This window comes from Clarias gariepinus, chromosome 21 (assembly GCF_024256425.1).
Source record: "Clarias gariepinus isolate MV-2021 ecotype Netherlands chromosome 21, CGAR_prim_01v2, whole genome shotgun sequence".
Taxonomy (NCBI): domain Eukaryota; kingdom Metazoa; phylum Chordata; class Actinopteri; order Siluriformes; family Clariidae; genus Clarias; species Clarias gariepinus.
Genome location: NC_071120.1, coordinates 16,562,889 through 16,587,080, shown reverse-complemented (window position 1 = coordinate 16,587,080; position 24,192 = coordinate 16,562,889). Strand labels below are relative to the sequence as shown.

General features: G+C 37.8%; 2 protein-coding genes across 5 annotated transcripts; one reads left to right on the top strand and one right to left on the bottom strand.

Annotated features, from left to right (window-relative positions):
* The first annotated feature begins 1,346 nt into the window (after nucleotides 1-1,346).
* On the top strand, nucleotides 1,347-13,691 carry adamtsl2 (ADAMTS-like 2). The gene is made up of 19 exons (XM_053481218.1): nucleotides 1,347-1,474; nucleotides 3,235-3,337; nucleotides 3,511-3,653; nucleotides 3,798-3,873; nucleotides 4,115-4,217; nucleotides 4,299-4,444; nucleotides 4,649-4,772; nucleotides 4,856-4,936; nucleotides 5,140-5,315; nucleotides 5,752-6,079; nucleotides 6,819-7,164; nucleotides 8,022-8,122; nucleotides 8,232-8,358; nucleotides 8,520-8,733; nucleotides 8,989-9,144; nucleotides 10,764-10,934; nucleotides 11,240-11,416; nucleotides 11,581-11,725; nucleotides 11,903-13,691. Exons 2-19 carry the CDS (start codon nucleotides 3,236-3,238, stop codon nucleotides 12,022-12,024), a joined length of 2,838 nt encoding a protein of 945 aa, XP_053337193.1. The 5' UTR covers nucleotides 1,347-1,474; nucleotide 3,235; the 3' UTR covers nucleotides 12,025-13,691.
* A 561-nt stretch (nucleotides 13,692-14,252) lies between these two features.
* LOC128509644 (protein FAM163B) lies at nucleotides 14,253-22,241 on the bottom strand. Of its 4 annotated transcripts, XM_053481457.1 has the most exons (4): nucleotides 21,983-22,241; nucleotides 21,791-21,867; nucleotides 16,666-16,781; nucleotides 14,253-15,773 (listed from the first exon to the last, which is right to left on the bottom strand). In XM_053481457.1, the coding sequence occupies exons 3-4, from the start codon at nucleotides 16,756-16,758 to the stop codon at nucleotides 15,252-15,254; spliced, it is 615 nt and encodes a 204-aa protein (XP_053337432.1). In that variant the 5' UTR covers nucleotides 16,759-16,781; nucleotides 21,791-21,867; nucleotides 21,983-22,241; the 3' UTR covers nucleotides 14,253-15,251. The 4 variants fall into 4 exon arrangements, with proteins under 4 accessions (XP_053337432.1, XP_053337433.1, XP_053337434.1 ...); XM_053481458.1 differs by having other exon boundaries at nucleotides 21,791-22,241; XM_053481459.1 differs by lacking the exons at nucleotides 21,791-21,867; nucleotides 21,983-22,241 and adding an exon at nucleotides 21,248-21,325.
* Between the last annotated feature and the right edge of the window lie 1,951 nt (nucleotides 22,242-24,192).

The following is a 24,192-nucleotide window of genomic DNA, read 5'->3' as shown; positions in this document are numbered from 1 at the left end:
CTAGATTAATGATCTTGTTTGTATGTTTGACTATGCTTCTTGATGTTGCCTCTGATACTTTGATTGCCCTTCACATAACTCCTGCCTGCTGATCCTTGTTTTTAGTAAATCCTAATTTGCATCAAAATTCTGCCTCTGCCCGTAATTCTAACAGCATTTAGTTCGATTAAAACAAGGGAGAATAGACGAGCTGAGTATTTTCCAGTACCCACCCTAACAACTACTCACATTAAGGTTAAAGAAAACTCTTTTGTATTTCCTGTTGCGTGTTTATAACCAAAAAGTCCAAAGAGCTTTTTTATTACACAATACCTTACTTTCACAGTGCAGGATTTAAACACACGCACACACACACAGTCCCAAACACTCCACGTGTTTGCCGCCTCATAATTTTGGTTTTTTTAAAAGAGCAACCATTTCTCCAGACTTGCAGACTGTGCAAATCTCCTGAACTATGTCTATCACCATACAGATCTGCGGTCTGAGAATGGTGCTTGATTGAGCTTTTAGTGTAGCAGAGCGTCCCTAATGCACAGAGCAGACACAGGGGCAACTAGGAGAACATGTGGTCTTTATATATGCGTCACACACAGGCACGGTGGTCTCAGTTATCAGCCTCAACTGGCCAAACTCTCTCTCTCCATCTCTCTCCCGACTCTTATTTTTTTAAGTTTAATAATAATAATAATAATAATTTAATTCTTAACTCATTACATATTAATCTGTTATACAAATAGAGATATTTGAATTTGTCAGTTTTTAATAAATTTACACCTAGCTGTTATGTTTGCATGTTTTTTCTTTATTAGCTTTCATATCCTTAGACTTTTTTTGTCACCTCTTCTGGCTTGTATGAATGGGCTCCTTTGGAGAACTAGTCATGTGGCCAGGTGTAATGAATAAGTTTATCTGGAGGGAAACAGCTATGGTTAGGGATAGAATACAGATTAAACGTTAGCAGGAGGCGGGGAAGAGCCTGATATGAGACTGAGAGGCCAAAAAATGGGGGTTGCGAATGGACTGCTGTGATGCAAAAGGGTGTTCAAGGGCCAGGGAAGGAGGGGAGGGGTGTTGATCTGTGGGAAACGACGACTTCCTCCCTGTCTGTCTGCGAGCCGAGCCCAGTCTGGCAGAGACTCATGGGGCCAGAACTGTGCTTCACAGCTCAGCAGTGGTAGCAGCCCTCAAGCTTGGCACTAGCTGGAGGAGTGCTTTTCATGTAGGCGTTTCCCTGCACTGTCACTCTGTGGGCTTGAAGGGAAGATTGAGGGTGGGTCGGTGGATGGCAGAGGGGATGGGAGGGAGAGAGGAGAGAGAAAGAAGGGGGGTGAGAGGAGGGATGCAGATGTACACCTTACCTTCCTCACAAGACACATCCTCAGAGCACACTGTTACAGACTAATACCAGCGCCACCACCACCACCCAAACACTGCCCAGCCACCACACAGCTCCACTACAGCCCAAGGACTGCAGGTAGGTACAAGGGTAAATATTTACTGCCTTTACTTGTGTGTACCCATGTTTATTAACAAGGGAACTTTCTCAGAAGTGACAACTAAACCAGACAGAGTAGACACTTGTTCTATAGTAAAGCAAATCCATCTAAACAGTGTTATTATTTCTGTAACACTGCCTTGCTAAGGTAAAACACTGGGTTGAAACAGAAATTTCTATAGGGTGAGCTGCTTTTTTATGCAAAGGGCAAACATCAAATAGCACATTTAATATTGATATATATTGAATTAATGTGAATTAATTATTTTTTATTAATTTAAGAACGATTAACATAAGCACATTTTCAAAAAGACTAAATTATTTAAAAAAAATTATTGGTATGTATGTCACTGCATAAGTGATTAATAATTATTGTTATGCTATTTTTCATACTTTAAATTAGTAAGGTATGTTGCCTAAACTCAAATAAGAGAAATATTTTCAAACAAACATTTATGTTCTTTCACAACCGAATTACTACAGGCTTTAAGTAAATATTTTAAACATTTTAAGATTAAAAATTCCGCACTCTTCGAGCATTGTGTAGATAAATAAGTGTGATTTGGATCTTAACAGTGTTTAGGCTAGACATTAGCTTTTTCTTTAGTAATGTATTAGCAAACTATTTTAAGAAAATGTACTCATAAAGCAAGCTATGTAACATATTAAATGTTCCATATTTAATGTAAAACAATTATGTATGAAATCCTTCTGTACTCTTTCTCTGAAATATGTAAGGCAGGTTACTGTGAAATTACATACAATTAAAAATATGCCGACATATGCCTTAACAGTGACCCTTTTAATTAATTACTTTTATGAATTATTCATCTGGTCTATTAGCCTTTATTAACTGATTGGTCACTGGCAACACCTGGTTGAGTTCACCCTTTGGTGGCTGCAGAATTGAGCAAGGTGCTGATAAATGAGGAAGCACTGAGCTGAACGCAGGAAGACGCAACTCTCCCAGAAAAGGATGAGTCTGCTTCTTTCAGCCACCAGGCCAGGGCTTGCTCCCTAGTTCCTCTCCCTTGAGGGAAAGGTCCTGCTGTCTGTCTGCTGCCAGGAAAAAAACACCTCCCCTTCCCCTGAGCAGAGGCCCAAGATGGGGATCAGGGGAATCCTGTGTTTACACTCCTCTCTGGACTGGGAAGCTCAGAGGAGGAAGGTCTGTCTCGGAGGCCATGGGCTTTCTGCACGGATCTGTGGGAGACGGGTGTTTTGGCGAGCTGGCTTAACTCCAGCTGTGTCTGGGCTGGATAATGAACTCCAGGTGTTCTTGTGGGTAGTTTAAGACACCTGTCACCAATATTTAGTGCCAGAAAAAGCCAGACTGCAAACTGAGCTAGACGATCTGTTTGCTTATTTTAAGTAACCAACCTAACTGGAGGCACAGGCCTGATGAGGAGATTGCAGCTGATTGAAAATAGACAGATGAAGTTTTTTATTAGTACCAGTATACTTATTAGAACTAGTAATCGTTCCCTAGTGCAAGCATTAGACATTGAAGGAATGCAAAAACTCCATACCAATACAGAATTGAATGATAAGAATTATACAATACAGGCATTTTAGCACTCTTTTATATAAAAGACTTTGTACAAGTCTTCTTACAGCTAAGAGTAAACTTGCCTATAGTCACTTCCCTGACACTTGTTGCCTTGTGCCTTTAAATAGAACTAATTCTGCTGGTGTTTGGAGGCAGTCATCTTCCTTTTCCCACATTTTCCCACTCTCAGAATGAGGACCTGGTTAAGGGCCCAGTGTGCTGAATGTTCTGTGGTCCTCTTGGGTCTCATAACGCTGACCTTATCCTTGGGGAACATCTCAAGTAGAGTACAGGTTGGTAATGGATTCAAATTTTACAATAAAAAGATTCTTGATTTTAAAGTTTAACAAATTTCTTAAAATGATCATGTCTATAGCAAAATACAGATTTTTAAAGGCTGTATTCAGCATAGGAGCTTGCTTCCAATTTTCACTTGCTTCCTGAACAGACTCTTTGTTTGTGACAGGATGAGGGTGTAGCCTCTAACAGTCTGGAAGACGGACTAGAGGTGACTACTTATTGGTGGGGGGAATGGGCAAAATGGACAGCCTGCACACGTACTTGTGGAGGGGGGGTCATGTCTCAGGAAAGACATTGTCTTAAGCAAAGGTCAGCATGTTCCTTACAAACACTGCTTTAAATGAAAATTACTGATTTTTTCCACCGATGTGATTAGATTTTTATGCACAATAGATGTTCAGAGATGGTTAAAATTGTATTCAAATAATCTAATCTCATGTCTTTTATTTAAAGAAAGAGAACAACAACTGGTAAGGACAATATGACATGCACAGGAAGTGCAAAAAGGTACCATCTCTGTAATACAAAGGTTAGTTCCTGGTGTTCGTCCTTCTTCTTCCTTGAAACACATACATTCGCACATCAGAAATATTATCCAAACAACCTACTTGACAGCACAATAGAGCTGGTGATTACACCTACTTTTACCGCTAGGAATATCAATAAGCAAATAACCTTCCTGTCATTTCATTTCCCATTACGTAATGGCAAACAGACCACTGTTATGGTCATTCAGTCTCATCTGACTGAGTCTGGTCTGTGATTTTCAGGAATGCCCCTCAACTGGAAGGAGTTTCAGAGAGGAGCAGTGCTGGTCATTTAACTCTCAGGTGTTCAATGGAAAGAACTACCACTGGAAACCCCTTTACCCAGGTAATTGCCACTGAAATAATACCAATTTTTACATAAGAAGGCTTAAGCTTAAAAATTAACACCCCATTTGTAAATTTCTAGATGACTACGTTCATATTTCCAGCAATCCCTGTGACCTTCATTGCACTACATCTGATGGTCAAAGGCAGCTGATGGTTCCAGCCCGTGATGGAACCTCCTGCAAGTATAGCAATTACAGAGGCGTCTGTGTAGATGGCAGGTGTGAGGTAAAGGCATAAACTAGATAATGATACACTTTGTATTAATAAACATGACTTATACAAATTATATACTTATTATACTTAGACAATTATTGAGGAGTATCCACTAAAGCCACTATTTATTTAGTCATTGGTCTTATATAGTACTAGCATTTAAAATGCCATACTTTTCAAACACATTATGTTTCTGTGTGATATCTCTGTCTGCAGCCTATTGGATGTGATGGCATCCTCTTCTCTCCCAACACACTAGATAAGTGTGGTGTGTGTCAAGGAGATGGGAGCAGCTGTAGTAGGATAACTGGTAACTTTCGCCGTGGATCTTCCACGCTTGGTAAGAATACCCAATTACCTTACCTCGAAAAGTCACCTCACAGGAACAAAGCTATGAACACATTTGTTTAATTTTTCTTCCAGGATATTCATTCATTACCCAGATTCCTGAGGGCTCATGGGACATCCAGATCATTGAGAGAAAGAAATCTGCAGATATACTGGGTGTGCTCCTATAAAACATTTTATATAAATTATAGTAAATAACGTAAAGTCAAAGATGGTTGGTGAGCTAAGTATGACGATATTCTTTTCGTATATGAAGCAATGAAAAATAAAACACAATTAAAGTTATCTCAAATTTAACACATACCATGCCTTATAATTGTGCAATTATTTGAACATGACTGAACTTTGTTGTTTTCCAGCTGTGACAGACCAAGCAGGCAACTTCTTCTTTAATGGGGCTTACAAGGTGGACAGTCCACAGAACTTCCATGTGGCAGGCACCATCTTCAAGTACCGGAGGCCCACCGATGTGTATGAGACGGGGATTGAGTACATCGTGGCGAAAGGGCCCATCAATCAGCCCATCAATGTTCTGGTACTGTAGCTGCGGTCCTTCCTCCTGCCGCCAAGGGCCCCTGGGTAATCTCACTTGGCTAGCTGACCCTGCCTTTAACTTAATGTGGGCTACAGGTGCCATGGCTCTTACTGAAAAACCTATACAATTGTGATGTATTGCCCCTGGAGCAATGGTCCCAAAAGTCAGTCTTATCCTGGCATATGAAATGACCCCAAAATGACATGAATATGTGACTTGTACTAGTAAAAGTGTTGCTGCAGAATTTGTCTTGTCTTCTGAATGGGTCTCGGAGCTCCTGTTATTGGTTGGTTATAATAGACACAAAGGAAAATACATGAGAAGCGTTTATATTTGTACATTTATTAAACATATTTATGTTAAATACAATAATAGAAACTGTGTTTCCCATTTTTAATTCATGTTCTTTCTACATGTTATCTTATATCTTTCAAAGGTTTGGAACCAGAACGGTCGCAACCCTTACATCACCTACGAATACACAGTAATGCGTGACCCTCTTACTCCAGTATCCCAGCCACCCATCTACACTGGCTCAGATGGAGGATCCAGCCACCAAGCCTCTATTGAGATCAACAATGTGTCACCCCACAATGACAGTGTGAGTGACAAGGTTGTCCCAGAGACACAGAGGAATCAGGGGAAGATGAAGAACATTGGGCCTGGTGCAGTTGATAAGCCTGGTGAGGAGACCAATGAAGTGTATGAGGATGCAGCTGCTATAGACTGTAATCAGGATGCCCCAACACCCCCACAATATCCAGGTAGAATTTAAGTATTTTATTGGAAAATCCATTAAAAGTTTGATGAAAATTATCTGTAATGAAAATATTCCATACTATTGCTTAACCATATAGTAGTAATGAAACCAGATATTATACTGTTGTCTGACACTGATACATGTCTGTGAAGATTCTGATACACGTATGGTAAGGAGACATGGATATAGTTTTGGTGAAGGCACTTACTGTATACTTAAGGTGCACGAGCAACCTTCAAACATTGTGAATAAACAATTTAAGGAGCCTTTGTATGACTTTGACTTACTGTCTCAATGTCTTTCCCGGGCCCAGTTACATTTGTTATAAAAAATACAGATGAAATGAGGTTCAATTTCAGTGTTGAATGGCCGATAGCCCGAGAGCCTGGTGCCCAATTGCCTGTCCTCCAACTGTGGTAGGGTACCATTCTGCCTTCTCAGTTCCTCACCTATGCATACTGCCAGCTACCACAACCACATGGGAAAGAGGGCAGTCAGTGACTCTGAGGTGGTCCTTGCATTTGCCAGTGCAAGTTAAAAAAAATGTTCTGAAATGTCTTTTGAATAAGACTCAAATACTGTCAAAGTCTGAATATGTATTTTTAGAGAGGATCTATTTGTAATGGTTTGTACTATTTTTTCCATCAACTATTCACAGGCTTTCTCAAGTCACCTCTGTATTTTTAAATAAGTAATACCTTGATTCAGGATATATGTCTTTTCTACTTTTATTGTCTGCGAAGATGGAAATACCAGCTGGCCAAGTGGAGTGGTTGCCCCTGGCATTGAGCCTGCAAGCAGACCAGCAGATGAGATGGTGGATTCTGCAAATTTCATATGGAGGATGTTTCTAGCACGTTGCACACTGCATGTTAACATTTCAACAAATCAGCTTCTTGGTGAAGAGGAAAGCCTCGTCTCTGAAGGAGAGCCAACTGAGTTGGACTACAGCAGCTCTGAGCAAGGGAACCTTAATGGTTCATATCTTGAGTTCTCACTGTCCCGCCGTCGCAATGACACAGGAGATCTTTTCCAGAACAGAACACTGAATACCAGCTTAAGGAACGGCAGCCGTACCAATCGCACCAGGTACAGACAATTATCAATATTAATCATTTTGGTACATGGTTGTGCTGCAAATCTTATCAAGATGTTTCGGGGTCTAGAAAGATTGGAATAGTAACATTTGGATTAGTTTTTATCCCATTCAAAATGCAACAACCTCACATGTGGCATGTATGCATTGTAAATAATGGAACCTGTATTGCAGGCTCTATAACAGACATGAAGATATGCAGGATAGCTATCTCCATATCCATGCTCATGTGGGACAGTCCAGCTCATAGGGAATGGAATGTGCTCTAGACTCTCTTCGGAGTCTCATGCTTTTTTACACTCTTTGAGACATTCAAAGAGTGGTGTGGAAAGACAGCCAAGTGAAGGGCTGGTGGGATTGCGTTCCATCATATTTATAATTCATGTTGGCTTTCTTGCAGTGTCCAAACACCGCTTCACCAGCCTCCCTGCCAGAGATCATAAAACACATCACATGACACACCCTTTCACGCATTTAAAGGAAAAGACATCCCAGGCGAAGAATGAGAGAGAGGCAGATAGACTAAGAGTGAGGTAGCTGGTCTTTCATAGAGACAATTTATGGTGGTTTAATATTTATGGGAAAAGGGAAGTATAGATCAAACCATGATCATGCAAGTCCAATCAGATAAATTTACAGGAACCACAGGTTTTATTTTTCCTTTTAATTTACAGGAACGACAATAATTTTTTTGGTACATTTCTATTTTCTTTTTCAATGTTTTCCATATTTTACATTTTGATATTCTGGCAGTGAGAATAAAAACTAGTAGTTGGGGGTCCAAATTACTGGGATGTTTATGTGAACCAGTCTGAGATAAAGCAAGTAATGCCCTGATTCCAACCCACAGGAGTCAACCAAGAGTTACTGGGAAGAACAAATTGAGTTCTGCTGATATGTATCGTTGGAAACTGTCCTCTCAGGAACCATGCAGCATGACATGCTCAATAGGTAACAAATGGGCCACATATCCACACCCACATATATTTAAATACATAAATGTTTAGCATGAGTTTATTTTTAATTAAAATGTTTTTTGATGCTTTTATTTTGGTCATAGGCGTGACAAGATCCTTTGCAATGTGTGTACGATATGATGGTGTTGAGGTGGATGACTCCTACTGTGACGCTTTAACTCGCCCTGAACCGGTGCATGATTTCTGTATTGGAAGGGAGTGCCAACCAAGGCATGTGTGCCATTGTGATTAAAAATGCACCAGGACAAAATCTATGTACATTACCATTATGTTCTTTTCTCAGTTGAACAAAGACTAACTATAAATGAAAAGTAATGTTGCTGAATGTCTTCAGATTCTTATGGCTTCACAGCTTTTTTTCATGCCTACAGGTGGGAGGCCAGCAGCTGGAGTGAGTGTTCACGAACCTGTGGTGAGGGTTTTCAGTTTCGGCTAGTGCGTTGCTGGAAGATGCTGGCCCCTGGTCTGGATAGTTCAGTCTACAGCAATTTATGCACAGATGCTGAGCTAGAGCGCCCTCCAGAGCGCAGGCCTTGCAAAAGCCCCACTTGTGGTCCACAGTGGGAGATGGCTGAGTGGTTAGAGGTGCCTATTGAAGTTAACAAATTAAACTGTCTGTAATTGCATGACTAAATACATTAAATGACAAGAACGGTGGTTCCTTAAATTTTTCTCAGTTTTCACAAATGCCTCTTCCTGAAGTGTACTGTTGTAATACATTGATGGTTAGATGAAAGTCATTCTTTTTGTTGGTTTAGACAACTAATTAATGTAAATCTAAAGTTGCAGTTTGTATAGATATATAAATGGCACCAAATTTGTTTTTTCATTTTTGTGCAGTGCCCAGCAAAATGTGGTCGCAGAGGTTTGGTGACTCGTGAGGTCAGGTGCTCAGATGAAGGGAGGTCATGTGATGAGACAACTCAGCCTCCATCTTCCAAGAACTGCACTGGTCCACCATGTGATCGGCAGTGGACAGTCTCCATGTGGGGCCCGGTAAGCTTCAGAGAATAGCAGTCAAGCATGTACATATAACCCACTAGCATTCCAGGAGAAACCCTACTGTTGTATGACAACAGGATATCACCATCTATTTGCAGCATGTATGACATATTTGCGCAATGTCCAACCACATATACAGCCATGGTCCCTCAACCTTGACTGGGAATAGGACATGGTCGGACATAGATGGGAGTAATGAACAAAATTTGTGTATCCTGTATCTCTTGTTCACAAAGCGATAAAGTCTCTCCTGAGTCGTGTAGTGTTATTATAATGATATGGTAATTATTTTGCTCGTAATTCAGTCAAACTTATACACTGCATTAATAGTTTGGTAAATTGCACTTGTCTATTTATTTTGTGGCGCTTCTTGTCTTACAAAGCGATTTACATAGATCAGCCACAACACTGACTATCAATTATATACCAGTAAACTGGTGACACGATGATGGGTACCCAGGGCTCATCTGTGATGGTGTGGACCAAAATCTAGCCTAAAAAAAAACTACACCACAGCCCTTCACACAAAAAGCCCCACACAGGCTCGTATTCCAAAACACTCATAAATCAAAGCAAATTTCCCCATAAGAAATAATGGAAACTTAAATTATTCATTCCACAGCCCCAAAAAATAAATACATAAAAATAATAAATACAAAATATAAAGTAAAAAGAAAACAAATGAACCTGCACTTTACCTTTAAAAAAATTAAAAATAAATCCCGACAGATTTTTCCTGAAGTGTTTCAGTTTATGCATGCAGGCGCTGTGTGTATGTGTGTGTGTGTGTGTGTGTGTGTTTGTGTATGTGTGTGAAGCTAAGGTAAGAGAAGAGGAGAAACCAGCCCCTGCTGTCTCTTATTTGAGTTTCACACACACAAAAACACATTAACAGCTAGCAAGGAACATCGCTAATGACGTACTAACAGATACTAACAGAACCACTGCTGTAAAGTAAAACAAACAAACAAATGAACCTGCACCTTACCTTTGAAAACAATTGCGACAGCAGTGTTTTTGTGTAGAGCAGAGAGTGTGTATGTGTGTGTGAAGCTGAGAGGGGGTGGGTGTAAAGGCGAGACTGTTTGTGTGAAAGGGCATGGTGTCAAATTATACGTGCACACACATAACGACAGGCTGAAACAGGGAGAAAATGGATCTTTAACCTCTCTAATGAGACATTATTTCGCTTTAAACCCTGAGTCATCCATTTAAATTGATCCAAATGTAATGTTGCCAATGATGGTCAGTTTGTCAAAAATATTTTTAACCTTTAAAAACCTTCCATTCTATAATTTTACCAAATGAACACTGCCTCAATGTTTTGGCAACTAAACATTTCTGTTTTAGACCTTTTTTTTTTTTTTTTTTTTACTACACTATGGTTTGCTTATCAGGGCCAAACTGCTAACTATAATTGATGCATATTTTCTTATATTTTTCAAATTAATTTTATAATTGTTTAATTCTGTAAAGCTGCTTTGTGACAATGTTAAAAGCACTCTACAAATAAAATGTTATAAAATTGTATTTTTGAAATTTAATTAAACACTCTTCTTCAACAATAGAGACAAACAGAATATTGCTAACTAATTTTTGTACATAATATACAGTGCTCAGGTCCATGTGGGCAGGGGAAGATGGTACGGCATGTGTACTGCAAAACCCCAGAGGGCCGGGTGGTGCCTGAGTCTCAGTGTTCACTAGAGAACAAACCACTGGCCACTCATCCCTGTGGAGATAAAGAGTGCCCACCACACTGGCTGGCTCAAGACTGGGAAAGGGTGAGCAACTTCAAGTATAAGTGAACTGAGCTTCCTAATGAGTTTTGGGGCTCTGTCCAAATGTCAATTTTGGTTTATATCCATAAATTGTGGGTTACCGCCTAGATTCCTTCTTCCCTTGTTTATTAAGATGTTGTGCTCATTACTGTAATCAGATGGTGTTATTCAGAGTTGGAACAAATACTTTTAGACATTCTCATGAAACTTCAGGAAGCCAAAATTGCATAGATAGCTGGCAAATGATTCATTATGGCTTATACTCAGAGATGTATATTAAACCTTTCTAAAAGAACGTCTCACCTTAGTGCAACACAACATGTGGACGTGGTGTAAAGAGGAGGACTGTGCTATGCGTTGGAATAACGGGTGGTAAGTTTCAAATCCATGAAGATGAGGAATGTGATGCTAGTAAGCGACCAGAGGAAGAGGACACTTGCTTTGAGAGGCCTTGTTTTAAGTGGTATACCACACCTTGGTCTGAGGTAGGTATATAATGGTTTAAAATATATATATATATATATATATATATATATATATATATATTTTATTACAAATATGCATGTGAACTATTATTAAGTTTACCTTATATTATATACATTATATAGTATGAAGTATATTACAGCTTTGGGTGTCGCTCAAATTACAGTGCACCAAGACGTGTGGTGTGGGAATGAGGATGAGGGATGTGAAATGCTACCAGGGAAGAGAACTTGTTCGTGGATGTGACCCTCTGACTAAGCCTGTTAACAAACAGACATGTGCATTGCAACCTTGCCCTACTGAACCACCAGGTAAACCTCAAACAGAAACAAAGTGCTCGTGTACATAAATTTTGTATAATTTGGTTAATACATTATTTGTAGACCGTAGACAAATAGCTATATTATACTGTTTTTACCTAAGATAATTGTAGTTCCTTGAGATGGTAACAGACTAATATGTTGTGCTGATTGCTGTTGTCCATACAGATGACAATTGCCAGGATCGTCCCAGCACCAACTGCTCTCTGGCTATTAAAGTAAATCTTTGCAGCCACTGGTATTACAGCAAGGCCTGTTGCCATTCATGCCGGAATCAACGTGCCACCTAGTTTTTGTCACAGGAGAAAAAGTAAATGCACTTAAATCAGGATATAAAGGGATGATGGAGAAATTATTAAGTATCTAATACATACAGACAGTGGCAGACATCTGGAGTCTTAGAACATCTTGGTTTACCTATTAAATGAGTCTTTTTGTTTTATTTTTTTATCTAAATATATTAAACTATCACTGACGTCAATATGTTATTAGCAATATCTGTATTATGACAAGTCCTACAACTTTGGGATACATTAAGGAAAATTTAAATTATTACATAAAAGCTTTGTGAAACGTAATTATAAAGCATGAGCAGATTTATGATCCATCAAACTGGCAATGATGATAGTCATTATTAATTATTACCTTGGGGTTATCTGAATACAAGCTGACTTTTCATCTAGTGCTAGCTGCAATGCTATGCTGTTTTATTGGCATCTTATTTAACTGTTATTGGACCATTGCTTTTCTATTTTTTATTTATTAGTCAGAGCAGATGTTTGTTTAAACATCCCATGTTCTCCACTCATTCTATTGATCTGCAGTCAGCAGCTGTTTTTGACAGGGAAGCAGGGAAGAACAAACACCCATGTTACTTGATTTTATTGAGACCTGTTATGAGTAATTGACCATGTCCTGAGACTTGAACATGTAAGATTTTAAACTGTATGCAATTTATATACTACTCCTTTGTGGCACAGTTCAGTTAATATAATACTCATTGCTGTTACCTCAGGGGAAAAAAAATCAAAAGTAAATGTAATTTAATTTTACTGTAGAAAGAAAATGCATTTTTTGTTACCTCTCACAGTAAGATAAGTATGACTATTTCTAACCCAACAGTAGGCAATATTTTTTACCTCCTGTAAAATCAGGCATATTACAGCATTTACTTTGAAAGCTTGAATAAAACACAATAACTTTTGACAGATATTGAAATAACTGTCTGGTTTGATTTAACTTAACCACTGCAGGTACTCAGCAAGTGTAGCAACATTCAGATCATTCTACCCTCAATGTGACAGATTGTAATATGCTGTATACTGTCATTTCACATTCCTTATCTTCGACTTTTGCCAAAGTGGTGAACAGCAATCTGTGTGAAAGAACTTGCACCATCTGCTGGTCTATTTATTTAATCACACTGACGATGGAAAAGTCTTCCAAATTCTTGTTTATTAAAATGACCTGACAGGAATGTGTGGGTATTTTTTTTTTTGCAGTCTATAAAAGGTAATTGTGGTAAATCTTGTGCGTAAATAAACTAAATAATGGAAAACATTGACAAGATGTAGAATTGTTAGTGAACATGTTTTTTTTAATGTCAAGGTTGCTAATTATATTTTGACCACTACACTAGTGCATGTAATTATATAATAAGAAAAATAAATAAATAAATATTACCTGTACTTTGACAAGCAGCCTGTGTCTCTATCCTTTATCTGACTCCACTCATTCATGTGCTTACAAAATAAACTGACCATCTGATTGGTTCCTGCTTGGCAATACAGTATAACCTCGGATTGCGAGTAACGTGGTTTGTGAGCGTTCTGCAAGACGAGCAAATATTTTTAATACATTTTGACTTAGAAACCAATAAAGTCTTGGTTTACGAGTACCATGTACCATCATGCTGGGTCTTAGTGCACGTCTCTCACTGGTATAATCAACATCTGTGCATGCGTGTACTGTTTACTATAACACTGTGATCACGTGTGTGCGCATAAAATATTTTATTATTGTATTTATTATTTATTATTTTACTATTATTATTATTATTGCATATTTTATTTTGTGTCTGTAAGCGCATGTTTACAGCACGCGTGTACTGTTTTTTATAATGCATGTGTGCACACATGTAAAGCAAAAGAAAGTCTCATTAGAGATTGTGTGTGCACAGGTAATTTGACACCGTGCCCCCTCACACACACTCGCCTTTACACCTCCCTCCTCACCACCTGTCGGCTTCAGACACACACACACACTCTCTCTGCTCTATACAGAAACACTGCTCTGTCGCAATTTGTTCCGTTAATGTGTATGTGTTTGTGTGAAATTCGAATAAGAGAGGAGAAAGGTTTACTGTGTAAGTTGAGAAGGGGAGGGCTGATTCCTCCTCTTACTTCACACACATACACGTCTGCACGCATAAATGGAAACACATATGTCAGGATTATTTTTTCCTTTTTTAAAGGTAAAGTGCAGGTTAGTTTGTTTTATTTTTACTTTAGATTTTGTATTAATTATTTTAATGCATTTTTTTTTTGGGCTGTGGAAGCAATAATTTGAGTTTCCATTATTTCTTATGGGAAAATTCGATTTAAGAGTGTTTTCGAATATAAGCCCACTTCCGGAACAAATTATGCTTGTAATCCAAGGTTTCACTGTACTTGATAATGATGACTCAATGGACTTGTTTTTTTGGCACTGGCTGTAAAAAAAAGAAATCAATAAAGCTCTTTATATCATATGGTGCAATTTGTTTATAATAAACGTTCTTAAAAAAACATATTTATCAAAGCCCTTGGTCACTAATAGCTGTTGCTAAAATTATTATTGATAAACTTCTTTAACTGTTAAACTACTTACCTACTTGAGAGGCTAATTAGTCTTGTAATAAAAACATATGACAATTTCATAATTAAAACATGCTCATACGATACTGTGCAGAAGTCATGAGCCACCCCTCATTTCTTCACAGAAATGGTTGGTTCCAAAGAGCCAGACATCCTTGTACTTTTTATGTAGTCTTGAGAAATAGTTCTCCCTAAGGACTTTTTTTGTCCCTCAAGCATAAACCCCCTCTAACGTAAGGTATGAACCAGTAGAAACAGATGAAGATGATGCAGGCCAGTGATTAGTATACTGCTAATGCTGAATGCTGAGTGGTTGAAACAGAGGGGAGGGGAAATTAGGTTGCTGCTAGGGTTGCTACATAAACAATAATTTTTAAAAATTGTATCTTTATGCAATTTGTAGCCTGTCACAGTAAAACATTTGTTTCTATTTCTTTAATTTGACCTACATAATTTAATTCAATATTATAAAATGAGGCTTGACTCTAGAATTTTGCACAGTACTTTACTTTTTTTTTTAACACAAAATACATATACATACATCAATCCATAACATAACTCATGTTCCCTTTTTGTATTATCTTATTAACTCCTTTAGAATATTTCAATCCTTTTCAGATCAAAAGCACTGTGACACTGCTCTAGAAGTCACAACAAAGGAATCACACATCAGTACTGATGCTCTGGTGTGTCACCACCTCCCTCATGGTAACAGAACGTATGAGATTATGCTCGTTAAAGCTTGATATGTCCATAGGCAGGTCTATCTCTTGCTCCTCTAAGCTCCTGTAGCTGACTCTTCCTCCACCATTCCGTACTGACTGCTCTCGCGGCAGGTAGAATGGCAGTAAACCAGAGCATGAAGGGCAGAACATATAGGAGGGTATGGTGGCAGGGGTTAGAACAGGGCTATAGTGTCTGCAGATGGCCGGCCCATTAGGCTTGTGAAGCTTTGCGGTTGTGAGGAGCTGCTCAGGAGATGAGTGTTCTGGAAAAGATAGAACACTCAGTGGGCTTGGTAAAGTCATAAATCTTGAAGGACTCTGAGGGCTTGGTGGTCGTGGAAAACACGGAGGGTTTGAATAATGTGCTGGACTGGGTAAAGGTTTGATGAAGTCAGACTTCTTCTCCTCCTCCTGCTCCTCCTTCTCTTCCTCTGACCCATCACTCTTACAACAGTAATACTAGCAGAGTCAAGTGAGGTCCAAGAGTTTGGTGTAAGTGGGTTTCAAAAAAGGGGGAAAAAGAATATAAGAAATATTGAACTTATTGTAAGTAATAGATGTTTGCAATTGTCTTTAATATATAATAATATCTTTCTCTAAAACCATTTAAATTCCCTTGTCTGTGCTTGCCAAACAGATTTAGCTGTGAATGTTTTGTTTGCACAAGAGTAAAGGGGTACAAAACACTAAAATAACACTATGAATTTACCATTCTGGCCAGAGATTAGAGAATGATTCAGTCACATAACTCGTCTCATCTTCTCTTTTCCCATCTCTGTTGCTTATTCATGGCATTACACTGTTACTCGTGACATGTAACATGGAGGCAGACCTAAAGAGACTACAGTAAAACCTTGGATTGCAAGTTACTTGGTCTGGTAAACTGTAGACAGTTTACTTAGTGGGGTGGGGTAGCCTGGCATTATTTGTGTCGCAGAACCTGAGAGGAAATCAATGTCAATATTCCTGTTTTATTTGCCTTTTGCATTTGTGCATATAAAGTCCACATCCATGAAAGGCAACATTTTAAGACTTATAAGTTAAGCCTTTATTTTTCCCATATACATTACTGCACAGTGAAATCGTTCTTTGCATATCCAAGCAGAACTGGGGTCAGAGCGCAGGGTCAGCCATAATACAGCGCCCCTGGAGCAGATAGGGTTAAGAGCCTTGCTTAAGATCTCAACAGTACTGAGCAAGTAACCCAGTAACCCACAACTATAACTGATTGGGCCAGCACTACCCAGTGCAACATAACTTTAGAGATAAGTACCTGTGGTACATTGGAGAATAGTAGCTATTGGACAGTGCTGAAGGGTATTTACAGTGACTCTTGTGAAAAAAATGATACCTGCAGCCTACAGCAACACAGCACTGCAACAATAGTCAATAAGATGACGGCAGCTATGATTCCACCTGTGATGACCACTGTTCCGGCTGTCATTCGAAATCCTCTCCATCAACATCCTGCATATTTAGGAAAAAAAAGGCAAGAATTTGCACAAAAATGTCTTTTTTATTGAATTTTTATTAATTTTATTTATTTATTTACTATAACATGCATTTGAGTTTACCTCTCTCTCTCTCTATAGGTGAAACTCGAAAGTTAATTCATTTCAGTAATCCAACTTAAAAGGTGAAACTAATATATGAGATAGATTCATTACATGCAAAGCAAGATAGTTCAAGCTGTGATTTGTCATTATTGAGATGATTATGGCATACAGCTCATGAAAACCCCCAATCCACAATCTCAGAAAATTAGAATATTACATGCAATTAATAAAACAAGGATTGTACTAGGGCTGCAACAACTAATCGATAAAATCGATAATTATCAATAATGAAATTCGTTGTCAACGAATGCCGTTATCGATTAGTTGGGCTGCTCACGTCACTGAGGAGCGCAACCACAAGATGCACAAATACACACAGATACACAGCCGCTCGCGCAATGGAGGTTTGAATGAAGTGTCTGCAGGAAAAAGCGTGCACCCCAAGTCCTCCAAGGTTTGATAGCAATTTACATTAAACGCCTCTAAGAAGACGGTAACCTGCACGCAATGCAAGACCAAGCTTTCATGGCATGTCATGCACGAACACTTAAAAAGAAAACAATTTGGTGTTACGGATGGCGAAACGTCAGCAGGGTCAGTAAAACTGTATCTCTTCATCGTGAGAGTCGCACTAGATCTGTTTACGGGCTACTCGATTAGCTTAATTTACACGGTGTGAATAACAGTAGAATATTACATTTAGTAATTGTTGTGGCTTTCAGCGAATGCAAATAACAGTATATTTGTGACTATTAGCTTTTTGCATTTCTACAGTTTTTTTTATAGTCCACTACAAAGTTAACTTGTAATTTACTGTGGTTTTACTTATGCATACATCATTTTATTATACAAAATTACATTATTTTAGCTGTTTATATCTTAACAACTGAATATATCAGTGTATTTTTTAAACTATATATATATATATATATATATATATATATATACTGGGTATATACTGTATATATGTACTGTATATATATATATATACACTCAACAAAAATATAAACGCAACACCTTTGTTTCTGCTCCGATTTTTCATGAGATGGACTTAAAGATCTAAAATTCATTCCAGATACACAATATTACCATTTCTCTCAAACATTGTTTACAAATCAGTCTCAATGTGTGATAGTGAGCACTTCTGCTTTGCTGAGATAATTCATCCCACCTCACAGGTGTGCCACATCAAGATGCTGATCTGACATCATGAGTAGTGCACAGGTGTACCTTATACACACACACACACACACATATATATATATATATATATATATATATATATATATATATATACTGTATATATTATATACTACATTTCATTTAAGGTTTAAAATGTCAAAATTAAAGATTATTAAACTAATGTGGCTTTTGCATTTTTAAAAGTTTATTTTTATACATAAATAATACCCTGATTTATGTTTTTGTTTATAGTGATAAGCAAAATATCAAATTAAAGAAGCAGTTAGGTTTTATCCGATTAATCGATTAATCGAAAACATAATCGTCCAACTAGTCGATTATCAAAATAATCGATAGTTGCAGCCCTAGATTGTACATAGAACATATCAAACCTCTGGAAAGTATACGTATGCATATGTACTCAGTACTTGGTTTGGGCCCCTTTTGCAGCAATTACTGCCTTAATGTGGCGTGGCATGGAAGCTATCAGCCTGTGGCACTGCTGGTGTGTTATGAAAGACCAAGATGCTTCAATAGCGGCCTTCAGCTCTTCTGCATTGTTCGGTCTCATGTCTCTCATCTTTCTCTTGGCAGTGCCCCATAGATTCTCTAAGGGGTTCAGGTCAGGCGAGTTTGCTGGCCAAGCACAGTAATCCCACAGTCATTGAACCAGGTTTTGGTGCTTTTGGCAGTGTGGTCAGGTGCCAAATCCTGCTAAAAAATGAAGTCAGCATCCCCATAAAGCTTGTCTGCGGAAGTAAGCATGAAGTGCTCGAAAATCTCCTGGTAGACGGCTGCGTTGACCCTGGACTTAATGAAGCACAGTGGATCAACACCAGCAGATGACATAGCTCCCCAAATCAACATACTGTAGACTGTGAAAACTTTACACTGGACTTGCAGTGTGCCTCTCCATTCTTCCTCCAGACTTTGGGTCCTTTGTTTCCAAATTAGATGCAAAAGTTGCTCTCATCAGAAAAGAGGACTTTGGACCACTGAGCCACAGACCAATTTTTTTTTCTTTAGCCCAGGTAAGATGCTCCTGACGTTGTTTGTTCAGGAGCGACTTGACAAGAGGATTTAAAGCCCATGTCCAGGATCCGTCTGTGTGTGGTGGCTCTTGATGCACTGACTCCAGCCTCAGTCCACTCCTTGTGAAAGTCCCCAACACTTTTGAATGGCCTTTTCCTGACAATCCTCACCAAGCTGCGGTCATCCCTGCTGCTTGTGCACCTTTTTCTTCTACACTTTTTCCTTTCACATAACTTTCTTAATTAATGTGCTTTGATACAGCACTTTGGGAACATCCAAATTCTTTTGCAATTACCTTTTGAGGCTTTCCCTCCTGATGAAGGATATCAAAGATGGTTTTTCCTGCACAACTGTCAGGTCTTTCCCACGATTGTGCTTCCTACGGAACCAGACTGAGACCATTTAAAGGCTCAGGAACCCTTTGCAAGTGTTGCTGATTAGAGTGGGACACTTTAAGCCTAGAAAATTGAACCTTTTCACAATAATCTAACTATCTGAGATTGTGGATTTGGGGTTTTCATGAGCTGTATGTCATAATCATCTCAATTATGACAAACCATGGCTTGAACTATATTGCTTTGCATGTAATGAGTCTATCTCATATATTAGTTTCACCTTTTAAGTTGCATTACTGAAATAAATGAACGTTTGCATGATATTCAAATTTCACATACTATATATATATAACATACCTGAACATATAAGGTTTATATGAGGACCTATTTCTTACTATTAAATAACTAGCAACTATAGCTTTGACATGATTCTGGGGGACTCAGACATTCAGGCTAGAACAGCAATAACAATACATTAAGTCAGGCACTAATGTCGGATGACGTGACACTGGTTTAAAGGAGACACTCATTTGCATGAAAAGCAGGAATAAAAAACAAACAAAACAATCAACACACATACAGTACTCTCATTCTCCATCATCTGTCTCCAGTGCCCTTAATTCCCTCACACACAGATATTATAACACACTGATATTACCCGGTCCTTTCTTGAAAAAAAAAAGCAAATTTAACAAAATCTTAGATAGAGATAAAGTAATATAGATTTAAAGTAAATCTACATAGGTCAAGTATATATATTGTCAATATTTATATTTTAACACATATCAGATGCCAAAGTTTCTATACCTTGACATCTGAATAAATGTGCTTTATTACTAGGTTAAATGTATAAGTTGCTGGGAAACATATGATCCCATTGATTCTAGCTACTGAACAAATTATGAGCCAGGTAATTAAACCATATTTTCCCTGAATAATTTAGATAGCAAATGAGAAATGGACAATGGATGCTGTAGAAGGATTAGTAATGAATTCATTTTGCCTTAGTGCAAGCACAGTAAGGAATGCATTTGTCAGGCTACATTTGGCTCAAAACTAAAACGAAGCACAACAATTTATGCCTGTTTACAGTTATGTTTTTTTTATATTATACACTCACTAGTGCTATCTACACCAAAGGAAAAAAACATTATAAAACTCTCTTATTGTTTCTATCACATAAAGGACCTTAATGGACACCGACTAATTGATCAGATAGGTAATCTGTAGGTTCAGGCAGGATTTTCTGATTCAATCAAATATTATATGGAGATCCAAGACCCAATATGACCTTCTTTGATTACAACAGTAGTGAAGTTGGATAATCACCAGGCGCCATTATGGAAAACAGCAGATTGGCATGAAACACATTAGAATCCAATACAAATCTCAAATTAATTAATCATATGCAATTGTACTTTTCTATTTTGTTGGTGTAAAACTATTTTATGTTTAGTGTGTAGATTTGGCCACACCTTCTAATTCAATGTTTTTGCTTAGTGATTTAAACTTTCTTTTTATTTTGTGAAGCTGCTTTGAGACAATGACCATTGTTAAAAGCGCTATACTGTATAAATACTGTAAAATTTTATTTATTTTAATTTATTTTCTACAGTACATTCTAGAACAACACTGGAGATTTCAAATATATGTAACAAAACATATGGCTTTAGGTAATTAAGTAACAACGACAACAATAATTCAAAGTTAGTTTAAGACAGGAAGGTCAGCTGCAAGAACAGTACAAGTGCATTTGCAAACCCATCAAGCACCATAATGAAACTAGCTCTTACAAAGACCATCCCAGGAAAGTAAGACCAAAACTTACCTCTTCTGCAGATGAGAAGTTCATTTAGAGTTACCAGAGTCAAAACCAATTTGACCAATTTGAGCATCTCAGATTAGAACTTTTATGAAGGCTTACAGGGCATACGGAGCAGACAAATCTCAATATCAACAGTTCAAGGAGATTATTTGATATTTTAGATGCCTTCAGAGAAAGAAATTAAAATCAGGAAAGACTACGGAATTAGAAGGTGCGACTGGTAGTGTATGTATATGGATCAGTTTATGTACAATATGTACTGTATGTATGTATGTATGTATGTATTTTCCTAGAAAAGTGTATGTGATGTACAATTACTTTATTTTTTTAAATAGTGGTCCTAAGTCAACATAAGTATCCTAAATTATCTGTAAAACTTGTGAAGTAAAACATATATACTAAATGTACAGAACTAAGTTTCATTACATGGTACTCCACGACAGAGACAAAAAAAAAAGCACAGTTTTGTACCTTTTCTAGGAAACAATTGTCTAATGGAAACGTTTAAAAACAATTTGTGTGAGAAATGATGTAAGAATGTATTACCGTAGAGAAGATCCTGAGTCCTGACAGGTGATGTCCAGTGTCTCTCAGTGACTGTCCGCTCCTCTTATGCCTGCTGTCTGAATTCAAGGAAACTAAACTATTTCAAATTCTGACTCACCCACACAGTGCTCTCTTTAAACTCTGGGAGAAAAATGCTTATATAAACAAAAGTTTAACCCAAAAATCTAATACCTGAAACGTTAGCTGTTCCTCCTGCTGCTGTTTATTCTTCTAAAGTCTTTTCTCATTAATTTTAGACACACTGAACGGTAGCTAGTGTTGTATGCCGCGTCACTGATTAAAAATGATTTATCAAAATATTCTATTTTGCTAGTGAAAACGATAAAACAGCATCATGGCGCCAGGCGGCTCGGTGTCCTGTGGTGAGCGCTGCTTCCAAACCATTAGCTTAGCATCTCTCTTTCTCACACAGAACGCCGCGCGCGAGGCTTTGGTGACTCTTTTAAGCGCGCGCGGCAGCACGCGCACTCAGGCGAGAACAGTGCGACATCTTCAGTGCTGCTTACACAGCGTGCACCGATCACTTTGCGTCGGAATTAAACGATTTAGATGTTAAAGCAGAGAAATTAGGCTTGTGAGTCATACTTGCAATATCTTATTCTAATAAGTTTAGGTCTAAGCCTTACTGTTATTAATTTATTGTTCTATAAATGAAAAGCCAACTAGTGTGTGCATTGCACTTTTAAGATATTTTAAATAAATACAAAACTTTGTTTGTATTAATTATAGCCTTATTTTTTTTATATTACTATCACTTTTTCCTTCCTAAAATTGCCATTTTTATTATTATTGTAATTTATACTTAAATTCATATCAGGCATGCCATTTTCTGTATGTCTACTAAAGATACAGAACACCCCACCCACCACACATGCACACACACACACTTTACCCCAAGGTAGCAGGACCTCCAGATTTTTATTGCATGAATTATTAATCTTGCAAATATTAAAGGAAGCTGAGATTCTAGTGCATTGTACAGACAAGCCTGTGAAATATTCATGCAAGAAGATGCAGGGTATGGAATGGTCATTTCCCCCACTCCATCCCATTTCACATGCATCCTCTTTCAAAAGCTGTTTTCAGAATCCCTAGTGGAGCCCCTAAAGCCTGGCAGCATCTGTCTGAGCCGAGGTCTAAGCCCTCCTAATGATGCTATTGTACTTATTGTTTTACCATTTATTTTACTTGTGTTTTGTAAAAATCTTGAAAATATTCAAATAAATATACATAGTTTTTAGAGATAAGGAATTACGAAACCTAAAAAGTTTAATAGTACAATTTTACATTAATTCGGGCACATGACAGTAGCTAATAACTGGAAAATTTTGTGAAAGAATCTTAAATACTGTTCTGCAGTATTTGCCCTGAGTAAAAACAATTTGTTTCAAACCTTGCAGAAGGGTTTGCTTTAGCTCAGTATTGGGTCTTCTTTGTCTGCTTGTCATTAGAAGTTATCGTAATTAAACTTAGACGAATGAGCTGGAGGCAAGCTGCATGCATGGCTGCCCTGAATAATAAAAAAAAATCCCCACAATCCGCAAGAATGTGCATACAAAAAAAGGGGTCAGTGGAGATTAAACAGGAATGATATGTAGAAAACAAAAATCTCAATCTGCCTAAGTGACATTTTTGTGAAGTGTTTCTAATAGCACTGCAAGCATATAAAGCAGTTTCAAAGACGTAATGCAGTCTACATTATAACAGGAGTACTGATATTCAATCTCAGTGGAATACTTCCTTAGATGGGACTGGACAACGGTTGTATCAGCATTATTATGATAGCATGTCTAAGAGTTTATGATAGCATGTGTAAGACTTTAAGATAGCGTGCATGTAATAGAATGTGTGAAAGGTTATGATAGTGTGTGTGTCTGTTAGTGATAGGAGTTTAACACTTATCAAACCACTTATTCTACATGATAATTTTCATATACATAATGGTTTGATGAGTATTAGAATCCTGTAAATCATATACTGTGTTCTTCACAGTCAGCAGATCGCAACCCAACTGAACACCAACTGGAAATTTTGGAGTGACATTTTAAAGGACACTTTCTATTACCATCCTCAAAACTCCATGTGAGGAAATCCCTTTGGGACAAAAGACATTTAATCTGTAACAAGGCGCATTCAAATTCTTCTGGGGGTTAGTGATGGCTCAAATCTAAATAACAGAATAAGTATTTTATTTAAAGTTTAAAAGAAAGTCTTGGTTTTGACTAACTTGATTTGTCAAGGCCCCAATCTTACCTGTACTACAACTCAAAAGTTTTGGCATAAGTTGATAATATGATCAAAAAATATATATATTTTTGGGCAGCAGGCTAAATTATCCTATTATTTTAATTTCTTTCTCTGAAGGCATCTAAAATATCAAA

Bases quoted from the DNA above. Each gene is read 5' to 3' on its own strand.
- LOC128509644 (XM_053481458.1), bottom strand. From the start codon at position 16,758: ATGACAGCCGGAACAGTGGTCATCACAGGTGGAATCATAGCTGCCGTC. The intron at 15,774-16,665 runs GTATCATTTTTT...TGACTCTGCTAG, and splicing joins TGTGTTGCTGTAGGCTGCAG to TATTACTGTTGTAAGAGTGA.
- adamtsl2 (XM_053481218.1), top strand. From the start codon at position 3,236: ATGAGGACCTGGTTAAGGGCCCAGTGTGCTGAATGTTCTGTGGTCCTC. The intron at 3,338-3,510 runs GTTGGTAATGGA...TGTTTGTGACAG, and splicing joins ACATCTCAAGTAGAGTACAG to GATGAGGGTGTAGCCTCTAA. The intron at 7,165-8,021 runs GTACAGACAATT...TCCAACCCACAG, and splicing joins AGCCGTACCAATCGCACCAG to GAGTCAACCAAGAGTTACTG.